The sequence below is a fragment of the Stenella coeruleoalba genome (genome assembly GCF_951394435.1).
Source record: "Stenella coeruleoalba genome assembly, chromosome: 5".
Taxonomy (NCBI): Eukaryota; Metazoa; Chordata; class Mammalia; order Artiodactyla; family Delphinidae; genus Stenella; species Stenella coeruleoalba.
Window position 1 is genome coordinate 75,201,284 of NC_137150.1, and position 26,882 is coordinate 75,228,165.

At 47.5% G+C, this 26,882-nt stretch overlaps 1 protein-coding gene across 16 annotated transcripts in view; it reads right to left on the reverse strand.

Annotated features, from left to right (window-relative positions):
• The window catches only part of KALRN (kalirin RhoGEF kinase), a 642,647-nt gene that overhangs the window by 394,425 nt on the left and 221,340 nt on the right, over positions 1–26,882 (reverse strand). For all 16 annotated transcript variants that reach the window (XM_079922559.1, XM_079922555.1, XM_079922558.1 and 13 more), the window contains exon 6: positions 2,341–2,463. In XM_079922559.1, coding sequence (XP_079778685.1) covers positions 2,341–2,463 — 123 coding nt within the window. The remainder of the gene's footprint in view (positions 1–2,340; positions 2,464–26,882) is intronic.

The window sequence follows — 26,882 nt, forward strand, 5'->3', positions numbered from 1 at the left end:
TTCCTCCCTCCCAGCTCCAGAAGATGCTTCCCTTCAGTAAATTTCCTCCCTCGTTTTTATTTTTTTTGTCCTGAAAATGGAGACTTCAGAAGTAAATTTGTCAGAGGAAAGGTTTTTGATGTGTTATTAACTCTCAGTTACCCATATTAACAGAGAAGAGCAGTGGTGCAGATAATTCAAAGGTTCTTTCTGTTTAACTTTGTAGTTCATTGTTTTGAAGGGCTTGATGGTAGACTTACCTCCCTAATCATGTTTGTCTTTGCTTCTTATTAAAATGAGTTTGTCTGCCTTAGGGCCAGGCAGTTGGGTGACATGAAGATTCCGGCACAGAATTTGTAAAATTCACCAGGGGAAATCCACAAGGCACACAGATAATCAAACCTGACTAGATCTGAGTTCCTGTTCTTAATCACCTGTGATCAATCGGTTTGCTCCTCTGTGACTAAAGCGAGCCTGGGATGAGACATAATTATAGAAGACTAGTTGGACTAGTCTTTACGTTTAGATGAAGACAAGACTGCTGTGGCCCAAATTGGTAACACAGTCAATCTTGATCTTTTCCCTGCCTGGTCCCACAACCTTCTATTCCGCAGCCAGAGGTCCCTTCCCATTCAAATCTCACGCTGCTCACCTCTACCTTACATCCTGCAATGGCTCCCTGTGCTACTCATTAGGGCTATTCACAAACACCCACTCTCTCCTGCCCAACATGTGGAGGTAGGACCATATACCTCCACCCGCGATGTTAGATGTGGCCGTGTGACTGTGCTGGGTAGTGAAATGCGTCACTTCTAGGTGGAAGGTTTCAGAGCTAGCGTGCGGTTGGCTGCTTGCTTTGTCTGCTGAGGCACTGGCTGCATCTGAGACAGTGGCTGCTCCCTCAGTCTGGGAGTCTCATCGAGTGAGTGCGATGAGCACAGCCCCCATCAGCCAGTGATGGGCATGTGGTAGGAACAAGAAATGAACCTCTATTACTTTAAACCACTGAGATTGTACGGTTCTTACGTCACTCAGCATCTCTATCACCGCACATATCAAGCTGTACCATGACTGTCTGAGTTATCTCCCTAACTAGACACTGAAAACTTGAGGCCAGAATTATTTCTGTGTATAACACAGTCCAGTGTATAACACTGTTAAAACAACTCCATAGAAAATGAAATTATCTTCTTTTCTGGCCTCTGTGATCCTCTGTGTTTATGTTTTTCTAACACCTGCCCCTCTCCCAGCATCACCAGATGAAATGATATGGTGTCTTTGGAGTTCAGATATACGGGGAATGGTGGAGCTATTCTTTTGGACCAGTAGTACAAGCAGGAAGAGCTGGCAGAGGGGAGAGAGAGAGATGTCGAGACATACTTAGGCTGCAGACATTTCAGATACAACGGGTTCAAGGGGCAGACAAGATTTCAAAGTCTTGGGGAGACCACATGGAAAAATTACTATCCCAAAGTGTTAGTTTTACGAGGAATCACAGGAGTCATCTGGACTAGATTCCTGTATCACCAGCATCATCATTATCATAATACCAATATTTACTGATAATGGACTATGTACCAGGCACATCTCCAGCCACCTTACAATTAACTCATTGAATCCTCACGGCAGCCCTATAAGGTGGCTATTATTATTTCCATTTTACAGATGAAGAAATGGAAGCACAGACAGGTAAATTTCCTATGGCCACACAGCTAGCAAACATCCCTCTCTGAATTCAGCGTCTGCTTGAAGTCTCCCCATCCCGGGGAGCTCACTAACTTCCAGTACATCCCACCTCCTGAGCCATGCGCTGCCTCCCCCTCCAACTGCCGTCCCCTGGACTGTTCTGCCTCCTAGACCAACACAAAACAATTCCACCCTCTTCTCTCCAAGGCAGCCCTCCACATAACTGAAGGCAGCAACTGTGTGTCCCGCAAGGCTCCTCTTCTCTAGTCTAAGCAGCCCAGTTCACTCAACCGTTTCCAACGCGCCACAGCCTGAGGTGCCTCTCATCCCAGCTTAGTGACTCACACATGCCAGTGGGTTTAGTCAGCGGAGTGGAACTGGGCACTCTCCTTTCTAGTCCTGCACTGGGCTGATGGCTTCTACAACCCTAGCACGTTCCTTTCACCCTGTAAAGCAGGGTCCGGAGGCAGAAATGAGGCCATAATCTGCTGCGGGAACAGCCGGCTCACCACGTGTCCTGCGCTCGTCCCTGTCTTGGCAAATGGAATGCTACAAGGGGCCGCGTGTTCAGAGTTGCTCACTCCTCCTCAGCTTGGAAGTCTGTTTCTGCCCCCTCCACCGCAGCCCCGTCCCCCTCGTTATTCTCCTGCCCCCGAGAAGAGACCCTGCACTCACCATGGAGTTCATGGCGAAGTGATTGTGCTGCGTCTGGAGGTCCAGGGCGTGCTGGTAGCTGACTCCAATCTCTGTATGGCTCTGGAGGAATAACTCCTTGTTGTGGCTTATCCAGTCGAACATCTAGAGGGGGAAAGAAGGCGCACAGTCATCATGGGGGTATGGGTCCAACAGCAAGGAACTTTCAGAGCTACTGGGAGAAAAGCAGCCTTCCTGCTGGGGCCCAGTGAGGACCAGTCATCCTGCTCAGGGTCGGGGGTGGCCCACACCCTGGCTTCCCAGGAGAGCCCTCCTCCTTAGCAGAAGGCCCTGCCACCAGCCTCCATGTCTCCCTACAGAGCCTAGGGGAAGAGAGAAAATGAGTAAGAGGACCAAGGAGAACGGGGAGGAAGCTGCTCACTTTCCCTAGTTATTTCCCCTTTTAAAAGCTTTTAGAAATCGTCAAAAGCCACGCCCCCCCCAATGCGTGCTTTAGGGACAGGTGAAATGGAGACAAGTGGGAGGTTTAATCCACTCCCTACTGCCCCAGCAGGAGAGAGAGACACTTGTTGGAAGCCACAGGGCATCCTAACATGCCCCATCCCACTTACACTGCCCGACCACACGTTGTTGAACTGACTCTGGATGCAGTCACCTTTTCTTGTGACTCCACAGCCTCACAGGGTTTCTGCTATGACCCATGAGGAACCAGCAGAGGAGGATTTTAAGGGTAGAGTGAATACTGCCTAGCACAGTGGGCATTGAGCCATTTTCCTCCCCATGGCTCTGTACCTGGTTTTCATTTAGGTTTCCACCTCTCCCACAGGTGGCCCACTCACTTTTAGGGGAGCTAACCAGAACCTCAATTCCAAGGGAAAGCCTGGTCACTCTAAGGGTTACCCCTTCTCAGGACACCAGATCTAAGCCAATCAGTGTATGACATTTCCTGACCCATGGGATTGTCTTAGAAACGGGAATGTTATCCAATTCAGTACAATAAAACACAAAGGGCAGTTTGCTGGAAGCTCCTGGGAAAACAGAACTGTAGTTGTTTAGCTATGACTCCTCTTCCTCTGATACTGTCATTGTGACCCTGCACCTCAAATTGCTGTACCCATTCTGCTGGCAGCTTGAGGGTGAAGCCAATGGGCAGAGAAAGAGCGTAGCCAAAACAATGGCAGGAAACAAGCAGAGCCCTGATCAAGCCTTGCCTGATCTCCACACTGTGTCTGGACTTGCTTAGTACCTGAGCCAAGGAATCCTCTTTATTATTCAAACTGGTTTAATTTGGATTTTCTGTAATTCTCTGCCCAGAGTAGTCAAGTGATACAGCCAGGAAACGTGTTAAACCTCTGGAGAAGAGGATCGCTATACTTGGAACCCATGGTCCATAGCTTGGGATGAGCTAAAGACTGCAGCTCAGTTGCAGAGTAGAGCAGGGAAGGACGGAGCACAGGTGTAGGCTGAGAAGCTGCAAAGATCACGCCAGCTTTCCTGGAAGGCAGAGTCACAGCCTCATTCCATTTTTCCCCTTTAAACGGAAAAGCGAATTTACTTTTTCAGTTACGTTTAACCAGCATTTATCGGACACTCATTACACGCCAGGCACTATACAAGGCAAAAATGATTAATATGTGGTTCTTGAGTTTAAGTGGCTTAAAAGCCAGTGTGGAAAGCAAACATTGACTCAGATACAGTGTTAGCACAACTTGGCATATGACGTGATTAAAATCACAACTCAACAAAGAAATCTATCAAGATAAAGGTCAGTGTGGTAATCAAGGTAGCAGCCTCTCTTGATGGTGTGAAGAGAGGGAAGAGCAGAGAAGACTTCCCAAAGGAGGTGACACCTGACTTGACCCTGACTCAGGTAGGAATTAGCCAGGTGAAAGAGTGAGATGTGGGCTCCAGGCAAAGGGAAGATCAAAGGGGCAGAACCGTGGGGCAGCCCAGTGTGTAGAGGGCTCTGAAAGCACCACTTCTGTGCTTCTGGACCTGATGTGAGGAGAAGATGTGGCTGGGGAGGTAGAAGGGACCATGGAGAGCCCTGGACACAGGCTTTAGAAAACCTGGACCATATACTGCGGGCAGCAAGATGTCAGTGGAGGGTTGTAAGCTGAGCAGTGAAATGTGATGTGAGCTTTGAGAGGAGCATGGGATGTGGACTGGCAGGGAGAGATGGAGCAGTAAGAATGGTTAGGAGCCTGTAATCCTGGGGAGCAAGAGTGAGAACCTGGAAACCCGGATGTGGGGAGTGACAGTGGAGTCTGTGAAGTGGGCAGAGCAAGAGTTGCTATGAAGGGACTGAGGACTCCCAACTGTTTGGGGAGGGAGGGTGAGAAAGAGAGAGGGAAGACAGCCAGGTATCTGGCATGGCGCCCTGGATCCTTGTAAGAGAAGGTGCCCCCAAGGTACCACCTCAAGAGGAGGGCAAGAAGCTGGGGTAGGGGAGGAGAGACCGCAGGTTCCGTTTCAGATGCTGGGTTTGCGAGGCGTAGGAGACCTTCAGGTGGAGGTGTCCTGTGGGCAGTTAGAGTTTTGTCTGGAGGTCAGGAGAGGGACACCAAGGCTATGACAACCCATGGTTAAGTACAAGCACATCACCTTCCCAAGGCAAATGGGCATAAAGTGGGATTGAATCTGGAGATGATTCTCCCTTTTGAATTACCCAGATCACTTCCGGCTACCTACACAGATAAAGGGCAAAAGTATCATCCTTCACTTGCAAGGGTCAGCAGATGCTCCAGGCTGGGGGTGCCTGCGGAGGCTGGGCAGGATCGGTGGCGTGCGCCACCCCGGGTCCACCAGCCACAGCCAACCCCACACCGCAGGCACGCGGTCAGCGCTTTTTAAAATTACTATTAAGGACAAGAGGGGAAGAAGACAAGTGCCCCAGGAGTCTAAAGGAACTTCACTGTGTAATTTTTGTTCTTTTAAATTCTGCCTCTCAACCCCATTTAAAAATAATCCCTCCTCTCTTTTCCTTGTTGACCAAAGAATCAATAAAATCAATGAAAATCTGAAATGCCTGAAGTCCTTGGAACTTAGGATGAAAAGTGCTCACTCATACTTTCTTGTCTATCCCAGTGGCCTAGAGTGACCTTCCCTGTATTTTCTGTTAAATGAGTATTTAGATATGCTAATAAACAGAGAGTTATATGCTAGCATCAGAATGATTAGATTGCCTGGCGCCAGGTCCCTGCCGGACTACAGAGCAAGGAGAGCCGAACACGGGCCACTTAAGGAGAAAAGCAATAACAACAGTGAGTTAAAAGGCAGGCGAGAGCGAAGAGTGCTGGAGGAACCGCACGCCTCATTGAATGGGCTTCTCACACAATGAGGTCTGCACCCAGGCCACTGCGCCCCATCTGCCTTCCATACTGGAGCGCACGAGCTGTCTCTGGGGGCTGCGCATTCTGGGAAAGTTCAGCTATGCCGGAGGCTAGAGGCAGTGCTCCAAGGAGGTGACACTCATCTCAGGCACCTAGGGACCAGACAGTCGATGTGATATCAGGAACCACGGTCTCTCCAACATGGCTGTTTCCTAGGGACAGCCTCAAGTCTTCTCTGGACCTGAATCTGCTGCCTAATTGTATATAATACTCACTTTTGTGAGCCTGGTTCCCTGCAAGGGTCACCAGCATTTCTGCTGCATTCACTACAGCTGGCGGCAGAGAGAGAACGTGTGTGTGCGCACACGCGTGTAAGCACCCATGTGCGTGTGCAGTTAAGTGGGATAAGGACTAGGCTGGTTCTGGGCCTGGCTCTGTCACTAATTACCCATGAGACTGTGGGCAAGTCTCTTCTTTTCTGGGCTTCTCTTCATTTCCAAGGGATAAGCAGTGCCCAGAATGGAGGTAAGCATCCTGGTTTACAATCGGCTCAATTTGGAAACTTACGGAGTGTATTTTTTTCCATTCAAAATAAAAATTAGTTTTACTGAGTCTCCTGGGTCAGAATGCTTATTCATTGCTACAGCTTAACATTTCTAACTTTTGAATACAAAGAATGACTGTAAGAAAACTGGCATTGTTCCTAATAGCCAGAGAAATGCAGCTTCTTAGTCTCAGCCTTGACATCTATCCGTCCAGTGCTTTAGGGTTCAAAATGTCCACTCACAAGCATCATCTCACTGCCTCCAGCAGGCCCACTTTACGGATGGAAAACAGGTTCAGAAAAGTGAAGCCCCCCCCAGTGGGCTTCATTCATGCCACCCAAGGCACATTCACTGAGTGTCTGTTGATCCAGGCTCTTGGGACACTGCCCTGCCTCCTGCATGTGACTGTAGGAACTCCTCTGCCCAGGCTCCACAGAGCAGTTGCCCCTCAAAAGGCAGCCACCAGGGCACTGTGGGGCTCCAGCGGTGGGAGGATGCTGCTCCTCACATGCGGCCATTCAGCGGCCAGTACCCGGCCCCCTCGTCTCTGCCTCCCACCTGCCCCCTCAGTGCCTGGGGATGGCTGATTCAAATAGCTCCACTTCTCTCAATAAATACTTAGTGAATGAAAGAAATGCATGAGGGAGTTGGTCACAGGCTCTGGGGTTGCTAATCTCCAGACAAGCTGACCCTTTCTAAACTAGGACATTTTATGATTTGATCTATTTGAATTGGGCTTTCTGGAAGACACCTGAACTAGACACTGGAACAAAAATCTAAAGAAAAAAAACCCCCCAAAACTAAAGAAAATGTCTCCACAGTGGTTTCAAACATTTTGAACTTTTTTTTTTTTGAGAAGATACAAATGGTAGATTCAACAAAATGTAATAAAACAACAAAATTCCTCCAGGAGGAAAGTTCATGTCTAAATAATGAAATTTTATCTCTTTGTTTGGAAACCAACATAGTTTTGTCTCATTAAGAAGATAGATGTTACATGTAAGCTACTTGGGGTTTTTTTTTTCCCACGTTTTGCAAAGTAATGTTTTTATGCTGGCTTAAACTCAGTGAAAATATACAAATCTAGTTCTTAATATATAATAAATGATAAATGAATCTATTTAAATGCAAATTAGGAAAATAAACAGAAACCTTTTCTCCTTTTCTTTTAAATATGGGGATAGCTAAAAGGTTATTATTGTTCTGTTTTTAATAAAGCATAAACTATTTCATAGAGCAAGGATATTAAATAAGGATCTTGGTCTTATTTTCCTTCATTTGCCAAATTTAGCAACAGCATCTGATTTAGAGTTTTAACTTTCAAACTACCTTACCACCTAGTGTTAGTGTTTTATACTGTCTGTAATTTAGATTACACTGGTTTTAATTTGCTCATTTTCAGGTTTGGTGACTTGATTGAGAGGACAGAAGACAACCAATGGATTTTCTTTCCTAAATATGCACATTCCAGTATCACCTGTTGTCCCCTGTTAACCCTGCTTGGACACTGCAGCGACCCATCCATAAAAGCCTGTGCCCTAAAGAATACTAACAACCTCCTTGCCAGAGAACCTTGCTACATCTGAAAACTTGCTGTGCAGTCAACTCCAAAATAAAATGTTATGTGTGTTACAGTGCAAAGAACAGAGGCTTCAAATCAGGAGACTTGGGTTCTAGTGCAGATCTGCTTTATAAACTTGGACAAGTTAGGTTAATGGTCTAAATCTCAGTTTCCTTACCTTGAAATGGGGATAAAAATTTATACTATTTCAACCTTAGCATAATAGTGAGATTCAAATAAGACAACAGTTTCATGCTTCGGTAGATAGATTTTTAAATCTACATAGTGAGCATATTCTACTGCACATAGTTCCCTAATGTTTTGTTTTAGAGCACAAAACAGATGAAAGGCGTGGATTTAAAACTGCACTGTGTTCATTTTGCAAAATCACCATGGGCTCATGGAAATCCCATCTGCAGCTCGTACGCAAACATCCACAGCCCATCCCTCCCGGACACGCACTCCCAGTGCCACCACAGGGCACTGCACAGACCAGGGATACCCATGCATCCTCCCACTGCCCCCACCCTGACACACACTCAGGGCCCTGTGGTGCCTTTGCCCACACAGGACTCAGAGCCCCGTACACTCTCTCAGGGTCATGCCTGAGGGCACTGTCCCCTCCTGCCCTCCCTGTGTAGCCTAACCAGGGATCTCACCCCCTCCTGCCTTGCTTCCAAACTCCCCCTTCCCCATCCTCTCTGCCACTCCCCAACCCTTTCACTATTAGAGATTCAATCACTTTGGCTCTTAAGAGTTTTTTTACTTAGGAGAGACTCCTACTAAAATGTATTATTCCTGCAACCCCTCCTGGAATTAATTTATCCAGGATACAGAAACAGCCTATTAAGAAAGCGAGGCACTTTGTGAGCACGACCCAGGGATGAGATCCTAGAATGGGGTGGCAGAGGAGCCCTATGCCAAGACAGAGAGGGCCTAAAGCGAGAAGTGGGTGGGAATTAAGGGCAAATCTCCCCACCTGACAACTCTGGCTGACCCCGGCACATGTCCTCAGGCAAACAGGGCAACACACAGACCCCATGTGTGTGTTCTGGCCTACGACCCTTAAGACCCTTCAACTTTGTTTTCAATTATCCACTAACCTAGGATTGAGCTCTCCTGCTTTTCCAAAGCGGGGTAGAGAAAGAAAAAATAAAGGAACACAAAATTTGGATCTAGTTTCTAGGTTCCTAGAATTCCTTACAGAAGGGAGTTTGACATCTCTCCTCTTCTGTCTCCTGCAAGGCCTGCAGGCCATAGGGAGTCCGAGGTTCTGGGAGGCCGTCCTTACACTGGTGTCTATAGACAGGGGAGGTGGTTGGGACTTGTGCCTGATGGACAGTTAATAAATATCTACTGAGGGAGAGAAGGTGTTCCGGGCCCTGCCTGTTTTCCTTTAGGCTTTTGGAATGTCAGCTGGCATTCTTGTATATATGGTATAAGAGAGAAGCCATTTTTATCTTTCACCATAAATCCAGCTGCTCTCAGAGGATGGCTCAGCCTGGTTACCTGGAGACCCCAGCACTGTGGCCTCAGGAATCAGCCAGGGCACCAAACAATTTCACCGGCCAGGCTGTGTCTCTGACCTGTAGACATTCTATCGATCCCCTAGCATATTTCTTACCCACTCCATGCCCAAATTCCCTAATTCCCAGATCTCAGATCTAACATCCTAACAGGCTGCTCACATCTAGAACTGCCCCAGTTTCTCTATAAAACAGGCAAATGTCCCTATTTGCTCCCACTGTGAGCAAGGAAATAACAGAACCTTTTCCCCTTCTGCATATGCTAATCTGAACTTCAGTTAACACCCCAGTTCTGTTTCCCTGGAAACAGAGAAAGATAGTGTGTGCCAACATGTTACTAAGTCATGCTGCCAGTGGTAAAAACACCCCCGATTGGTAAACTGTATCTGATTAGAAGGACTATCAATAAACTATAAATAACTGATGGGGACAGCGTTCCTTGATCTTCCCTGAAGGGGGTGACTCTTGTGACTGGTGTGTCCATTGCAGGAACCCTGGAAGCTGTGCCAACAGAGGATACTGGCTTCTGTGGGGCATGGGTTGTTGAGCCATGGGAGCTTCTGCCACTGCCCACCATGGATCTTGTCTCCTTGCCCCTGAGCTGGATTGTTGCAAGGACTGTCCTGCTGGGAAACCACAGCTTCCATCTTATACTGTCCTGACTGGATCAGCGCCAAGGGTGGCCCATAGCAGTCTTTCAGTCTGAATGCTTAGTAGAACCTAAGAAGACTCCTTGGTAGGTGTGGCATCCATATTGCAGAGTCAAACTCTGTGTATATAGTCTCTCCTTGTCTTCCATTTCTCCATTCTCCTTTCTCGTTTTCACCTTCTCTCAATAATAGCAGTAATGATAATGGTGACAACAACAATAATAGCAACTAACATTTGCTGAATGCTCACTCTGTGCCAGGCACTATTCTAAGCATTTAACATATTGAACTCACTTCATCCTCTCAATAACCTCCTAATTATCTCCCCAACGTTAACCCCCAATATTATCATCTCCATTTTACAGACTGAGAAACTAAGGCACGGAGAGGCCCAAAGCCACAAAGCTAATGAGCGGCAGAGCTGAGATTCAAACCCAGGAGGCCTAGTTCCAGCGCTGATGCTCTTAACCCTGCAGCTCCACCTTCCAAAATGCTCAGAGCTTCATTCTGTTTACCCTTCCCATCATCAGCAAACTTTCAGAAGTGCATTCTGCCCGCCCCTGCTGTTTTTGTTTTCCCTCCATCCACTTCCTCTTTAACTCCTTGTAACACCTTCTACCTTTACTGCTTTCCTAAGTCTGCACCCACAGTGAAAAATAATTGCCTCCTTTCTGAGGTCTTGACCCTTCCCTCGGTCTCTCATCAGAATCTGATGCACTCCCTTCCGAAACTCAGCCGTCTCTGGCCTTCTACACCAGGTCATTTTCAGGGGCAGGCTATCCGGCTGCAGCCGTGATGAGCATCCCCCTCCTGCTTTCACAAGTCGCTACTGAACACTAAATTCTCCCAGGAGAACCAGTGCTTTCACCCACTCACACTCTCTCCCTTGACATACCATGTCTAGTCTCAGCACAACAAAAACAATAGGAACGCTCTAATTTCAAAAGCTCACCAATCCTTCAGTTCCACACTGATTTGTTAAACTTGCCTCCCACTTCTCTGGCTGCCCCTTCGTGGCTTTCTTTCCTGTCCCTCACACCCTTACAGACACAGTCAACCCTTAGCCCTCAGCCCCTCTGCCTTTTATTCGTCAGCTCTGTCCATTTGAAAATCCATCTAGGCTCACAATTTCAACCACACAGACAGTATTTCCTGTTTCATGCGCCAGGCCCTGTGCTAAGTACCTCCACAGACTATCTCATTAGCCTTTATAATAATGCAGAAAAAGGGTATTGTTAATTCAGCTTTCAACGTAGTGAAAACTCAGTACAAAGAGCTGAAGTAAATTGCCCGAGATCATACAGCCTGTAAGTGATGAAGATAAATTTAGAATCTAGTGTCCATCTGAACCTAATTTCCTCTGCTCCAGGGTGTTCTCTAACCCTAACTTCCCAATAACTGACCCCAATAACTGACAAGAATAAATATGTGCCTGGCTCTGCAAGTGAGACTTACACATGTTACCTTAAGCCCCATAGCAGCCCTAGGAGATAGTGGATAGCATCATCACCACCTTTGTCTAGTTGAAGAAACAGATTCAGAGAGATCAAATAACTTGGTCAAGGTCACACAGTCAGGGTGCATATTAAAGACTCAAATCTAAGTCTATATGACTCCAAAGTCCATGCTTTTTTTTTTTTTTTTAAACATCTTTATTGGGGTATAATTGCTTTACAATGGTGTGTTAGTTTCTGGTTTATAACAAAGTGAATCAGTTATATATATACATATGTTCCCGTATCTCTTCCCTCTTGCGTCTCCCTCCCTCGCACCCTCCCTATCCCACCCCTCCAGGCGGTCACAAAGCACCAAGCTGATCTCCCTGTGCCATGCGGCTGCTTCCCACTAGCTATCTACCTTACGTTTGGTAGTGTATATATGTCCATGCCTCACCAAAATCCATGCTTTTAAACCACTATCAAATTGTCTCCCAAATGCACACCTAAATTGCAGATTATTCCTAGTCACATGGTGCCCATGGATTCAATGTGAATATCCCCTTGCTGTTCCAGTAGCATCTAAAACTATTCTGCCTGTTCTATGAAAACCCTTACCTTCTCTTGACACCCCACGTCTTTACCCCGCCCCCCCCGCCCATTTGTTCTCTTTCCTCAAATCACTCTGAAATATACGCGTCACTTTCCACTGCTACTGATACTCACCACTCAGCCCCTCCTGCCAAGATTACTGCAATTACTCCCTTACTGATCTCACTGAGTCTGTTTTATTCCTTATACCCAGCAATCTGCCCCCACCAGGTTCACTGCTCTAATACACTGCTTTCACCCTGTCATTCCCTCAGTCCAAAAAAAAAAAAAAACCCCACAAAGTTATTGTTGCTATCTATTATCCATATTGCAAAATCCAATCTCCTTACTCTGGCATTCAAGGTGCCTCCCCTCCACCTTCAATTGGTCCACATCTGCCTTTCCCCCTATTCTTTTACACCCCTGTCCTACACCAAGCATCCTTTCCTGTCATATTCTATTCACTTCCATGCAAATACTCCACACCATGCTCATTGCCACCCCATGTTTGTGTTGACATCTTTCCTTCCATGAAATACTCCATATCCAAATTATTTCTACCCTTCAAAACACAACTGAAGTCTCACTTCCTCCAGATGTCTTCTTTGAGCAACTGAGTCCATACTGATTTCTCTTTCCTCCAAACTCACTGCTCAAGTATCTACCACAATAGTTCACAAACCTAGCCTTCATTCAGAACTACCTAAAGCGTTTTCTTAAAAAAAATATAGCTTCCTAGGCCCTACCCTTGAGATTCTGATTCAGTAGGAGTCCTGCAGGTAATTCTAATGCACTTTCATTTTTATTTAAACAGTTCATGTGGACTTACAGCCTGTTCTTAATGGGGTAGCTGGTATCGAACTTAACTCTACCACGTGTAAACTAGTTAAAAGCATTGGTCAACAACCAACATAGACCAATGATCCTTGAAGGAAGGGAAACATTCAATGTAAGCCCCATATCCACCTTGGCTTTCTCCCTGAGGGTATTTTCCAAACTGTGGAGCCCAGAAACAGGAGCTGGGCTGAGAGCAGCAGTCTTCATGGGTATAAAACACCAGGGATTAGACTTCAGGGCTGGTACGGTGGTTGCAATTACAGTGATAGGAAGTAAGAGAGAGGGAGCTAAGAAAAGGAGCCCTAAGAATCTTCACCACAATTTCCTTCAGGTCCTCGGCCAAATCCTAAGCTGTGCATAGTCAAGGTGAGACTCCAGAAGGTCTAGTGGAGGACAGCTGTGGGAGGTGGAGAGCTGAGCAGAAACGTCAGAGGCTACACAGTGCTGAGGAAATGTTAGGAGTTCTAAATCAAACAGTGTAAAGAGACTTTGGTGAACACTCTGGACACTCAGTTGGGACCCCAGAAAGACCAGACTGTAAGAGTAAGACCCATATCCTAAGAATAAGGGCTATACCCTAGGATTAAAGAAAAGATGGAAGTAGATGCGTCATAGCAAACCCTAAACCAAGGCTCAAGAGGATCACGATCTGCAGTTTAACTGCAGCCCAGAACAAAACTCAACAATAGTTAGAGAAGGATAACCTAATCAGGAGTCTGTACAGTACATCACCTATAATAGCCAGTAAATTATGCAACATATGAAGCAGAGAAAAGTGACTAAGAATAAAAAAAATTAAACAGTCAATAGAAACAGATCCAGAGATGATCAGGCTATAATTTGCAGGCAAAACTTTCAAAAGAACCATGATTAACATCTTAAAGAAAATAGGAGGGAAAGGGACAAAATGGATTAAAAGATGGAACACGGCAACAGAGTCCAGTGTTCTGTTTCTTGTAGCCAAAAGAATTCTGATATAAATAGTCACATGCCCATGATGCTCAGTACAATATTTTATTCACTTACTGAATGCCCACTGTATTCCAGACATTGGATTAGAGACTGATGATAAAAGATCAAGGTCAGAGTCTAGTGAGGGAGACAAATATATTCAACAGTCTGTCAACTTTAAGTGTGACAAGTACTATGAAACGTTGTAAAGCAACTATACTCCAATAAAGATGTTTAAAAAAAAAAGTGTATATGATGGGCTGATAGCAGATAAAGACCTGCTTCAACTTGTTTGAGGTAGAGACGGGGAGAAGCACGATGACTCCCAGAAGGTCACAACAGCTGAATAATACTTGAAAGACAACAGGATTTAGTCAGGTGAAAAAGGTGTAGACGGGAAGGGCATCTGAATGAGAGGAAACAGCTTGAAAAACAGCATGGGATGTGAGCAGGTACCAAGAGCTCTAGAGCAGGATGTGAGAGGGAGTGAGAAGGGATGATGAAGGCAGGGAGGGGCCTAGGTTGAAAGGCAAAGGTCGAAAGGCAGAACTGGGCCTTTATTCAGTGGTAGTGAGGAAACACTGAAGGAAAGCCATAAGGTCAAATTAGCCTTTAACCCTGAACTGGGTGTCTACACTGAGGCCCCCAGATACAGTCATTTATCTCATTGCGAAGAGGAGTCCAAGTCAGCCCTGATCTCACAAAACAAAATCAACTAGCACATTATAGGCTTCTTACCAACTGAGGGTTCTTGCCTTCCCACCCCACTCCCTCCGCCCTTCTCTTCCCCCTCTCCTCCTTTTTCTTAAAAACCCTTCAATGTCTGGGTCAAAGAAGATAAATACAAAGGAGGAGATAGAGATAACATATGGAGGTGGCCAGCACAACGCATGACACGTGGTAGGCGCTGAATACATGCTAGCTCCTTCCCACTTCCCCTGGATTCAGACAGGATAAGCCGGCAGTCACAAAAAGAAGCTGCTTTTGGATTAGAGAAACTCGGGCTGCAACTCTTCATGCTCAAATCACACACTGTCCTTGAAAACGAGCAGACTCCTGTTAGGCCTCAAAAGGCCACTGTCCTCGGGCTTGCCCTCCTCGTGCTGAGTGTTGCAATGAAAAGTCTCACCAAGCCTATTCAGACTTTGAATAATGTTTTTTCTTTTTCTTTGCATTTGATTTCCAGTCTGCTTGCTTGGATGGACTAAATTTCCTGCAGCCCTGGCAACACACACGCTACCCCACTGTGGGGAAAGAATGGTCATCCAGGAGCCAGCGAGTCAAGCAGACGAGAAACAGAACCAAGCAAGCCAGGAGTCAGCCCAGGCAGCCCGGGGATATTGACTCTGCGTGGCCGAATTCCTTCCATCTGAACCGCAGATGATGATAAAATAGTTTCAGGAACAGCATGAGGGAATGTTCACTCACTTCCCAAAATGTAAAATTGAAGAGGTCAAACCTGATTTAATTCAAACTGAGAAAACAGTGCCCAACTTTAACCCAGAGCTACATTTAGGCATAAACTGAGCTCTGGCCCTTGTAAACTGTGCTCTGGCCCTTGGCAAGTTAATTTAGAGGAGCTAATGCTTGTTCCTGGCCTACAAGATACACTCAATAAATAGTAACTATTATTGTTACTGCAAAAATGGAGTGTCTGTCGGATGTTCTCACCCAGTCCTCCCACGCACCCTAAAATCAGCTGTGGCAATTACTTGCACATCTGGGGAAAAAAATTCCACATGGGCTAAGGAGGAGGTGGCCTTCCCTTCAGGAGTCCCTCTCTGAGAGGAGGGGCAGGTGCTATGCTGGAAGGGGTCTGTGCTAGGGGGGCTTGACCTTGAGCTGAGGAAGAGAGCCAGCACTCCCCTTTTCCCTTCTCCCCTCTTCCTGCAGCAGTTTCAACAATGGGGCTCAGACAGGTGGGGGACCACGAGGGAGCCAGGCTCAGGCACGTCCAGGAGGAGTTGCTCAGTCGTGCTTCCAGCTTCCAGACCACACCTGGTGGAGCATACCCCACAGGAGCTCAGGAAAGACTTAGGAATGAAGAGCCCAATCTTCAAAACCCTCAGTTTCTCTAACAATCTTCTTCAGAGGACTGAGGTAAATGCCTGTGCTTAGATAGAGTCACTGTCCCTAAGAGTAGGGCAGAAACACAATAAACAGATAACTCTTGGTACTGTTTATGGTAACCTTCATCACCACTTCTCTGACTTTTCTGTGCCTTAAGATAAAATTAACATTTGAATTTAGTCTTTCATGCTTCTTCCAAAGTGTTGTTGGGCTTTCTTTCCACCTCTGTCCTGGGGTCATCATCCTAACACGAAGGCCTTGTGGTTCCCTTAGCTCTCCGCCTTGATGTCCAGTTGGTCACCTGGTCCCATTTTCTTTCGTTCAGACTATCTCCAGGGTTTGCCCCTCTCCTTTCCATTCCCACTGTCACCTCATCTGCCCACACTTGGATTAGTATAAAAGGACCAGAACTGGTTTCCCTGCCTCCAGATCTCTCTCTCCATTGCAAGATGAAACTTGCTAACACCTCAGTTTTGAAGCAAGAGCACTGGAGTAACGTCTCTTGAAACCACTCAACAGTAGGTGGTGCTCTTGTGCCAGCCCAGAGCACTCACAAAACTTCTGTTCCATCAGGCAGCCTAATGAGTACAGACTGTGCCACGGTCCACTCTTTATTTGGCACTGACTATGTGCCTCTGGGGAACACAGTTATCTAAGACGCTGGCCCTGACCTCCAGGAATATGCAATATAATTGGGTTGGAACAGGGCCAGTTTGAGGGGGATGGATAAAGACCGTGCATGGAGAGAAGCCTGTAGGACAGAAAGACCACCTCCAGCAGGGAAGAGTGGGGAGAGTAGCTGGACCTTCAGCTAGGGTAGGGTTTCTTTCTTTCTTTTTCTTTCTATTTATTTATTTATTTATTTATTTATACTGTAGATTCTCATTAGTTATCTATTTTATACATAGTATCAATAGTGTATATATGTCAATCCCAATCTCCCAATTCATCCTGCGCGCCCCCCTTGGTATCCATACATATGTTCTCTATGTCTGTGTCTATTTCTGCTTTGTAAATAAGATAGTCTACACCAATTTTTTCAAATTCCACATATATGTGTTAACATACAATATTTGTTTTTCCCTTTCCTTCTTTCTTTCCTTCTTTCCTTCCTTCTTTCTTTCTTTCTTTCTTTCTTTTTGGCTGCACTGGGTCTTCGTTGCTGAGCACAGGCTTTCTCTAGCTGCAGCGAGCAGGGTCTACTCTTCCTTGTGGTGCACAGGCTTCTCATTGCGGTGGTTTCTGTTGTTGCAGAGCATGGGCTCTAGGTGTGCAGGCTTCAATAGTTGCAGCATGCAGGCTCAGTAGTTGTGGTGCATGGACTTAGTTGCTCCACGGCATGTGGGATCTTCCCGGACCAGGGATCGAACCTGTGTCCCCTGCATTGGCAGGTGGATTCTTAACCACTGCGCCACCAGGGAAGTCCCTGTTTTTCTCTTTCTAACTTACTTCATTCTGTATGATGGTCTCTAGGTCCATCTAGGGTAGGGTTTCAGTAGGCAGATGGGAGAGAGGTCGGTGTAAACATAGGTGCGAGAAGGTGAGCCTGTGCAAAGCACACAAGAGGATGTCCTGGGGTGGGGGCTGAATGCCCAAGTCCAGTCTCACTCTCCATTCTAGGTCCTTCTGGTTTGCACCTCCTTGGACACCTCGTGACAAGGGGTGCCCCAGGGAAATATTTAGGATAAGACAAGTGCCACTCTGAGGTGGGATCAGTCAGTCCACCTGTTCTGTGTGGAGGAAACCAACATCCTTTTTTCTTTATACCAAGAAAGGGCAAGAATCCAGCTTTCCTCTGGTCCCTGGTTACTCAGGGAGAGGTGTGACTAGATTTCTGACCCCTTCCTGTGACTCCAGGTAATCGACATGGCATGGACATCACCCTCCTACACTCCTCCCCATGCAGCCTGAGCTCCAGCCATACTAACCAGTAGATGTTTCCAGAACCCACCCTATACCCCTGAGGCTGCCATGCCTTTGTTCATCTTCTTCCCTGCACCCCAACCTGGCCTGAAGTTTTCCCCTTCTGTGGTTCCCACAGCAGTGATAGGTTCTTTGGCCAACTTTCCCCACGTAGCAGCTGTCTGTCAGTGCCCGCCCTTCCACTGCTCCAGTGTGGCAAGGCCCGACTCCAGCTCATCTTCCAACTGCCCGTTCCCAGCACAGTATCCGGCACTTATTTAATTGGCTTGTCTTCAGCAACAGTGTTCTAAGATCTTGCCAACCTGAGCACACGCTTCTAATTTCCTTTTCCTTCTACTAGTTTCTCCAGGCACCAGGGCCCTATCTCACCTCCCTGCTCTGCTGCCACATACTGCCCACTGTCTGCTCCAGTACCCTTGCTGTGGACGACCCTGTACTCTCCGCCCTTCCTCCCAGGCCCTGCAACAAAAGCCTCCCCACGCCTCTCTTCCACTCCGGATCCCTTCTATCTACGTGGCCCAGCTCTAGGTGGTCTCTACAAACCTACCATCTGCTGAGCACCTACCGGCTCCCGGCATACTAGATGCTTTGTACACATCTTCTATAACCCATACGAGAATCCTAAGGCATGTATTAAAATCTACATTTTACAGCTAAAGAAACTGCTCAGAGAGGGTGAACTGGCCACAGAGAGTTAATCAGCTAGCGAGTGCCTACGGTGGGATTCAAACCCAAGTGTCTGTGATTGTAGAGGCAGTGCTCTTTCTAGAAGCCTTGGCTGGGTCTTCTGGCCTGTGCTCTCTGTCCTCAGTGGGAAGCCTGAGCCACACAAGGAACCAGCCAAGGAAGGAAGCAGGACCAGAAAAGGGAAGCAAAGCAAGCAGTTCTGACAGTGGATGCACCCTAGAAGGCTGGGGTGACACAGGCTGGAGGAGCTCAAGGGCGCAGAGAAGAGGGTCCCAGACGGGAGAGGAAGCGGAAGAGGTGCAGCAGGGAGGACAGAAGGTGAAGAGAAGGAGGGAAAGGGGGTTCTTCAAAGTAAAATGCCTGGGAAGAAATCTTGAAAAATTTCCCTACCCAAAACAGAGATGCATTTTGTTTTTCACTTTATAAATTGTACCTGAACGTCTTTCAATTCTTCAAAAAGGGTGCTTAAGACATTTCTCCCACTTCCCCTACTGGGGCAGAGCTGACATGTTTTGTTTTTTCCTCGACCACCTCCCCACTCTCTCCCCCGCCACACTAGACTCCCAACACTAATCCCTGCCCAGCAAGAAATAAAGACCTTGATATCCAACCGGGTTCTAACCACTGCAGTGGTTACTATTTCTTAGCCATCTTTTTCTTACAAGGATCGGGAATCACATCAATGCTGAACCTGATTTTCCTTACACTCGCCCACATTATTCCCCCATCCAGTGCTTGGGTTGGGTGCAGGTCAGCACCTAGCAGAGGACCTGACATAGAGCAGACGCTCAATGTCTGTGGACAAAGGAATGAATCAATGAATGTTTCTCTGTCACTTCTCCCTGTGCCTCATACAACTTCTCTGATCAGGATCCTTCTTTCCTAGCTCACTTAAGTTGCTGCAGACAGAATCAGGGTGACAACCTGGATTCTGGAAAGTACTGTAAACATAGTGTCCGTGTTCTCGGTTCCAAAGGGTCACTATGGGGTGCATAGTGCTATGGGGTCCACACATAAGTAGAAGCCACCTAACGACAATTCAGGCCCCTTCCGGCCCTCGTAAGGGACCTGGGAGGGAGCCAAGGCTGCCGTGCCCAGCGTTCCTGCCACTCCTTGCTCCGCTCTGCTCTCCACACCCACTTCTCATGCAGGCCTGGCGACTGCAGCAGACACGGGGGCTCAACACGCAGCAGAGGGAAGGAAGGAGAGGGAGAAAGGATGTAAGGAGGAGAAAAACAGCTTCGGGAAAAAACACGCACACATGCAGCCTGCAGAACATTGTGACTTGGATTATTTTTGGAATCTAATGTTTCTAATGTTCAAGGGGAGGAAATGAGAAAAAGCAAGTAGAGATTCCCAGGACCGGCAGGCTGGAAATAATACAGGACACTGTGTCCTCTGTTGGGCGGGACACAGACACACTTCCTCGCCCTGAGCCCAGTCAGCAGGGGGGTGGCGGGCAGTGGTTTAGGCCTCAGTAGGAGGAGGGACGCAGGAGCAAGGGGTACCGGGAGCCCTTCTCCAAAAACAGCAGGAAATTACAAACCACTCAGTAGACCTTGCCCCGAAGGTCGTAGTTCTTGGAAGCCTCCCTCCCTACACCGAGGGCTCAGGAAAAGGAATCACAGAGACTTGTCAGCACGCCCCCGAGAGGCCCAAAGTGTTTGCCCTCTTACCACAGCATCAGTAAGGACACAGGTCAGGTGACCACTAGCCTCCACTCCACCCCAGCCCCTCTGGCCGCCGCCTCCCAGGTCGCTGGCATACGTACCCTTTCTCCTGCAGGGCCGGGGTAAGGTAAGGCTGTGTGCGTGCGTGTGTGTGTGTGCGTGTGCGTGTGCGCGTGCGCGTGTGCGTGTGTGTGTGTGTGTGTGTGTGTGTGTGTTGTGGGAGGGGAAGGAGCCCCAGCCTCAGAGCAGAGGGCCCACCTTTCCACTGCCTACCTGGCTCTATCCCAGGCACGCCTCCCAACCTCACCAAATCTCAGCTTTCCCATGTAAAATGATGCTCACATTCATGCCCTGCACAAAGTAGACGGGAGACCAAACGAGGAACCACTGACTGGGTGACTCTGGGTGGGTCTCTGCTCTGGGTCAAAGTTTTCTACGTAAAAGGAAGGGCTAGACCAGAAAATCTCTAAGGTCAGGGGTGTGAGAACGCTTTAAACACTGACATTCCAAAAACGATTTCGTATTATAACGACTACAATGGTGCTTCAGCTTGACAAATGACACCGCTGGCTCGAGGGGCGTGCGGCTTGGAGAGGGGGCCGAGAGAAGAGGCAGTGGGCCAAGTGCGGGTCAGGGAGGAGGGCAGTGCACTCCCTTCACACGGCCCCGCTGGTTCTTGTCACCCCAGGCAGAAGGAGACTTAGGGTCCTGCTTTGGGCCCTGGGGAGTGATCAGAGCTGTTTATACCTCAGAGGGAAAGGGCAGGAAACAGCAGTGGATACTCTGCCCAGTGACAGGGCATCCTGGCGATGTCCTAAATTGCTCATACGGTTAACAGGACACACACAGCAAACACAATAAGCACGTAACAGTGCAGGGCCCTGCTGCCTACCATGATGCTCTTCACCCCGTGGGCCCCATATTCATATTTTCTCAGGGTGACTAACATGAAAGTAACATTATTTTGTTCGCACAGACCTCCAAGGATATCGAAATGCACAGACATATTTCTTGGATGGACTGTAGGAGTGCTTCTGGCCTCAAGCTTGTGAGAGAATAAGACAAATATGTTCTTTGCTATAACGCACAGCAGGAGGTGAAAAGTGTCTTAGATGTAGCAGGTGATCACATCCCCCTGGGGAGAACTGCTTTCCTCTGTGGCTGCTTCAAGGACAGACACCGTTTTTCCAGAGAACTTTCCATGTGGCGGCTCTCCCAACCCTGACCCATCAGATATGATCCCAGTTTGACCTGCGTGCTCCTGTCTTTTGCCTCACCCAGGGGCACCACACAATCTAGTGATCTTGGGAGACCCCATGAACCGACATCGTAATTGCCAACTTCTGTCAAAACTCGATTCTTAACTTTATTCCATTAGGGATCACTGAAAATTATTTGGAGCAAGTTCATTTGGAAGGTAGCATGGATCACGCTCTGCGAGGTCTCAGCGGGGGGTGCCAGATGACTGAGGAGTAAATCAGGACTGAAACAGCACAGGGAGCAGGAGGGGAAGCCAAGGTCTAGGGAGCAGCGATGCTGGGCCAGGCAGGGGGACAGCACCTCCACCCACATCATCCCATCTAATTCTCCTAACAACCCTGGGCAGCAGCTTGGGCTTTTTTTTTTTAAGCAGGAAAAGAACTCAACAGATTACGGTTCTATTTGCTGAGGAAAGTTTCTTATTTTCCATCATCCCCCAAGGCGACAACCCTGAAGAGAGAAGAGCCAACTGTAGATATACAGGGGAGAATGAATAGCAAAAAAGGCGAAAATTCCTCTAGAGCTGTTCAGCTGTAAAGGGGCTGAGACACCATGGAGTGTGGCAAGTCTCCAAGGAGAGGGGGAGGCAGGCACATTTGGCTTGGGGGGATGGGGGTCTTTATCGAACTCCTCTGGGGATTCTGATACACCCCCTTACAAGCCTATTCTCAACCACTACCAAGCCCCCACCACCATGACCACACGCACACACTGCCACCCCACCTCCCCCACTGAGACACATTTTCACAGACAGAGAGGATTGACGTGAGAACAGTGCCCTGTGGAATCAGGAAAAAGTCGAAAGACACCGAGCTAGCCCAAACTCTTCCTCTTTGTTTTGTTGGGAACATAATTGGGGGTCAGAGGTTGAAGATGTGACTGCAGTCTCCCAAGTGGTAAGCGGCACCCCAGGACACATCCGAACCCCCATTCACACAGCTCCATTTCAGCACGGACACGGCACCTGTGGGTGTGAACAGACTTTCACCATGCAAGGATGAATATGCAGGAAGACATTTATAATTAGGTTCTCCACAAACGTATGGACACTAAGGGGGGAAAGCGGGGGACGGGGGGCGGGGGTGGTGGCGGTGGGATGAACTGGGAGATTGGGATTGACAGATATGCACTAATATGTATAAAACGGATAACTAATAAGAACCTGTGGTATAAAAAAATAATAAAACAAAATTAAAAAAATAAAATTAAAATAAAATTAGGTTCTCCAAAGGGAGCTTTCCCACAGGTGGCGTGGTGAGGACAGCCATCAAGGCCAGGGCCCTCTAAGCCAATGAGAGGTTCTCATCTGGGCAGGTACCTTGGTCACAGAGGAGGTGGGCACCTAGATAGCCTCCCAAGTGTGGTGCTAAAGATCTTGCCTTGGATGTGTGCCACATGAAACAAGCACAACATGCTGTATAAACTGATGATAAGCATAATTCCAATACTGGAAACCCACTGGATAGCTGTGTTCATTCTTTCACAGGGGCTTCTCTTACAGGAAGTGGGACTATACTCTCTCTTTCCAGAAGGGCTTTGGGCAAGATTAGAGGGACTCCCAGGTAAACACCAGTACAGCCTCCTTTATTCAGAAGCGAAGTAGACAAATGTTCCTCCATCAGTTAAGTCTAGTTATGCCCAGAGCCCTTCTAAGCTCTTCTCCTTCCCTACAAAGACTGGAAGACTGTGGGCCTCCCCCAGTTAGAAGGCGGATGGTGCAGCAGCTTTGGTACCTTCTGATACTTATGATTGGCATTGGCACCTAGATGGGCAGCAGGAGGTCACAACGGCCGGCATCAGGATGACAAGGCTGGGTTTCCTACAGCGCATGGGAGGTAAACTTTTACATCTCAAGGTCTCTTCCAGTTCTACCATCCTAAGATGTGCCCCAGGCACCCAGAAAGGGGGAGGAAGCTAGGGAAGACCCTCCACTGAGCAGCACCCATCCTTTCCTTTTCCAAGGGGACATCTACAACGAGTCTACTTAATGATGCTTAACACCATAAACTGCCCCCTAATGGGAAAGAGGCCTCCCTTCTCTCCTGTAATGGGATGTGACTGCAGGGCAGACACCTTCATCACACAGGGTCCACTGCAGCACTGGGGGCAACTGGCTGTGAAATGGAGCTGCAAAGAGAGCCATAATCTGCGCCTGACTAATGAGGAGGGACTGGCCTGCATTCTGTGAACACAGTGGAGGACAGGCCCATTAGTTACAGACCAGAGGGCACAGGGCACAGGGCACAGGGCCCAGGGCCCAGGCAGCGGTGCACATCTTCCAACAAAGTGCATTGTGCGTTACTTGAATCACCTCTGAATTACCCAGCCCTCCCACAAATCGCTCATTAAGGCTTCCTGTCATTCCTGAGCTGCAATATTCCCCTTCTCTGAAAACTCCCTAAGCACAGAGGCTGTGCCTAGGACAGCGAGGTGCACACAGCAGACATAAGTAATAATAAACAGGACTTGATGACAACGTGCTGCTCCAAGACAGAAACTCTGGCTCACTCATCTTTATCCAAGTGCCTTGTTTTGGGCTCATGACAGCTGCTCAGCAGAAGTTTATTAAATGAATGGGTGGCCTGCTTTATGAATTAGCTGCAAAACAGCGTCCCTCCTCCCTAAATGTTTAATTGGGAGAGAGAAAGGCTCCTTCCCCGCCACCCCCAAGATGAGGGATGCATGCATAGGGTCATTGCGGAGGTCAGGGGAAGGTGGGGAGGGGTTGTTTCACTTCCCAAGGCCAGCTGGTAAATGGGGAGCACTGACCATTATTTAAGGCCTGGGAAAGAAGCTGTCACCCACAGGGCCAGAGGGGAGACGCTGTGCCCACCCCTTTACAAAAATAGAAGCTGGGTGATCATCAGGCTCCTCCAATTGCCAAGAGCTTCCCAGATCTGGAATTAAAGGCCTCCGACAAGCCTCCCACCAGAGAGGAGGCTAAGACGTGGCTCATGCAGGAACTATTTCCTCAGGCCCTTGTTTAGATGAGGATATGCACACACAACTCTTACCCAAGCCACCACCCTCCTCACCCCCTTTCCAAAACACCAAATAAGTCAAGGGCTGAGGCACTTAGCTCTGCACAGATATTTTAAATTAATCTTGAAGCAATTTAAAAGGACTGTTTTCCTCCCCTGCCCCTCACCCAGCACATTTCTGTGGCAGCCGGGTCAAGCCTGAGCAGCATTTTCGCCACTGACTCAATACCGAAATATTCCTGGGCTGCCCTCTTCCCATCGGCCTTTTACTCCCTCTGTTTTGTTTTAGATATTCTCTCCCCCACCCCTCCCCCTCTACACACGCGCACGCACACACACACACACGTGCACAAACACGCATGCACATACACGTCTTTTTAAGGTATGAGCACAGATCCTAACTTACAGTCCATGAGCAGCATTCAGGGATCATGGATTCGAACAGGGAAAAAATACGCCTTTATTTTTACTCACCTCTAACTAAAATAGAGCATCCTCTTCAATTATGAACAGAGGCAACCAACTTCATTAATGTTACCAATACTTGGGCCTCTGACATCAATAGAAACACACACATTCTCATATCATATCAGGGCTGTTTGTCCTGAAATGTCAGTTACGGTCATCACTACTTCAAAATTATGGTAGTTATAAGACTTCAAGTCCATCTTGTTGTTTAACATGTTCCTAAAGAAGTACATATGTTGCTATACTTAAAAATTTTAATAACTGTACTTCAAAAATTATTTTCCAAGCCTGTATGTTATTTTGTACATTTACAAATATTATTCTGAGAAGGGGTCCATAGGCTTCACCAGACCAAAGGGGTCCAGAGCACAGAAAGGTTAAGGGCCCCTGCTGTCGTATGAGAGTTAGAAGATGGGATCTGAGATTTTCCCTAGAGTCATCATGGGCCAGGGGACTCAGGGGCTAACCAGCAGCATTCAGTGGTAGCGTGAGGCAGACCCTAGGAGTGGTGGCATAGTAGGGTTATTGGATAAGAGCTTGGGTGGGCTTTGGAGACAGACAAATACTGGCTCTGTCCAACTGGCAGTGTGATCTTGGGCAAGTCGTTTCATCTCTCTGAGTTTCCATTTCCTCCACTGTGAATTAGGAATAATAATATACCACACAATTCTCACGAGCATGAATTGAGAGGATATATGTGTGGCAACAACTACTGCTTGGCTGGCTGGCACTTGGCTGACTCTAGGTCAGCCTTCCCTACCTTGGGGCTTCTGGGGCTAAGGTATGTTATGTTGTTTTGTTTTGTTTTGTTTTAGAGATTGGGCACTGTCTGTGCCCTACGTTGGCTTCCCATTTCCTGAACTTGAAGGATGCAGTGAAGCGCCTCAAACTCAGACACATCTAGGCAGACCTAAGTCCCCTACCTCCTCTTCTGTCCCGGCTCACTGAAACAGGCACTCAGGCCAGGATGCAAAGCAGATCTCCTGCCGCAGAGCAGAAGAGACCTCAAGTGAAAAAGAAATGTTCCAAACCCTTCCAACATTGGTCACAGGAGCCAAAGTACCTGCCTCTGGGTCTGCAGAGCAGCTGGCTCCTGACCTGGTGTCTCTCCTAACTTGGATATGAGATGGGGATCCTGTAGTCCAAGTGCCCGCAACCCCAAATCCAGGCCAGGCCAGGGTCAGACCCAGGCTGCCCGGCCACTGGACAAACAGCCCTCAGGAAGCCCAGAGGAAACCTTGCAGCTCCTAAAGTTGTGCAAAAACTCCTTTACATGCATGTCTCTTCCAAACTCTGGCTTAAATGATGTTCAAAAGTTCTGTTGTAGAAAGGGGCCATGCACTCTTTTAAAATTATACCTATTGATTTTCATGTGATTATAAATGATAAGAGATTGGAAAGCACAGAAAATTTATGCAGAGAGATTAAAATCAAGCATAAGCCTTGCCCCTAGAAATCAAAACTATTAATATTGTGGCGAATTTCCTTCCAGCTATACTTCTGCTAGCACACTTACATAAACTGGGATCATAATTATATCATTTTATATCCCGATTTCATCACTTAAACTACCTAGAGACATTTTCAATAGGGGCTCTTAAAAGACACAAAACCATTATATCAGACGCTGTCTGTAAAACTCACAGGTTACTGAGAGTCATGGTATTCCCACGAGTGGTATTGTGCATTTAAATGTGTTATTCTCAGAAAACTGGTAGGAGAGCCCCTTTCACTCTTCTTAAAGTGCATGTAACAGTAAACTCTCTTCTTTAGCTTGGAGAGCATCTAGAGAAGATACATTTGCAAAGAGGCACTGTATGGTATTTTCCTTTTTCACTTTCTCATATCTCCCTGATAAGGGGAAAGCTTTGAAAATTCACTGCTGGAAAAATATCTTGCTCGACAAAGTGTGCAGCAGCTGAGGGAAAACCTCCAGAAAGAAGTGGCATGGCAGGAAGAGAGCCCTGGACTTCAAATGGAAGACAGCTGGATTCCTGTGTCAAGTCTGCCATTGTGGCCCTGAGATCAAATAACACCCACCACCAGCCACCTCAAAGGACCAAAGGGCTGCGTAG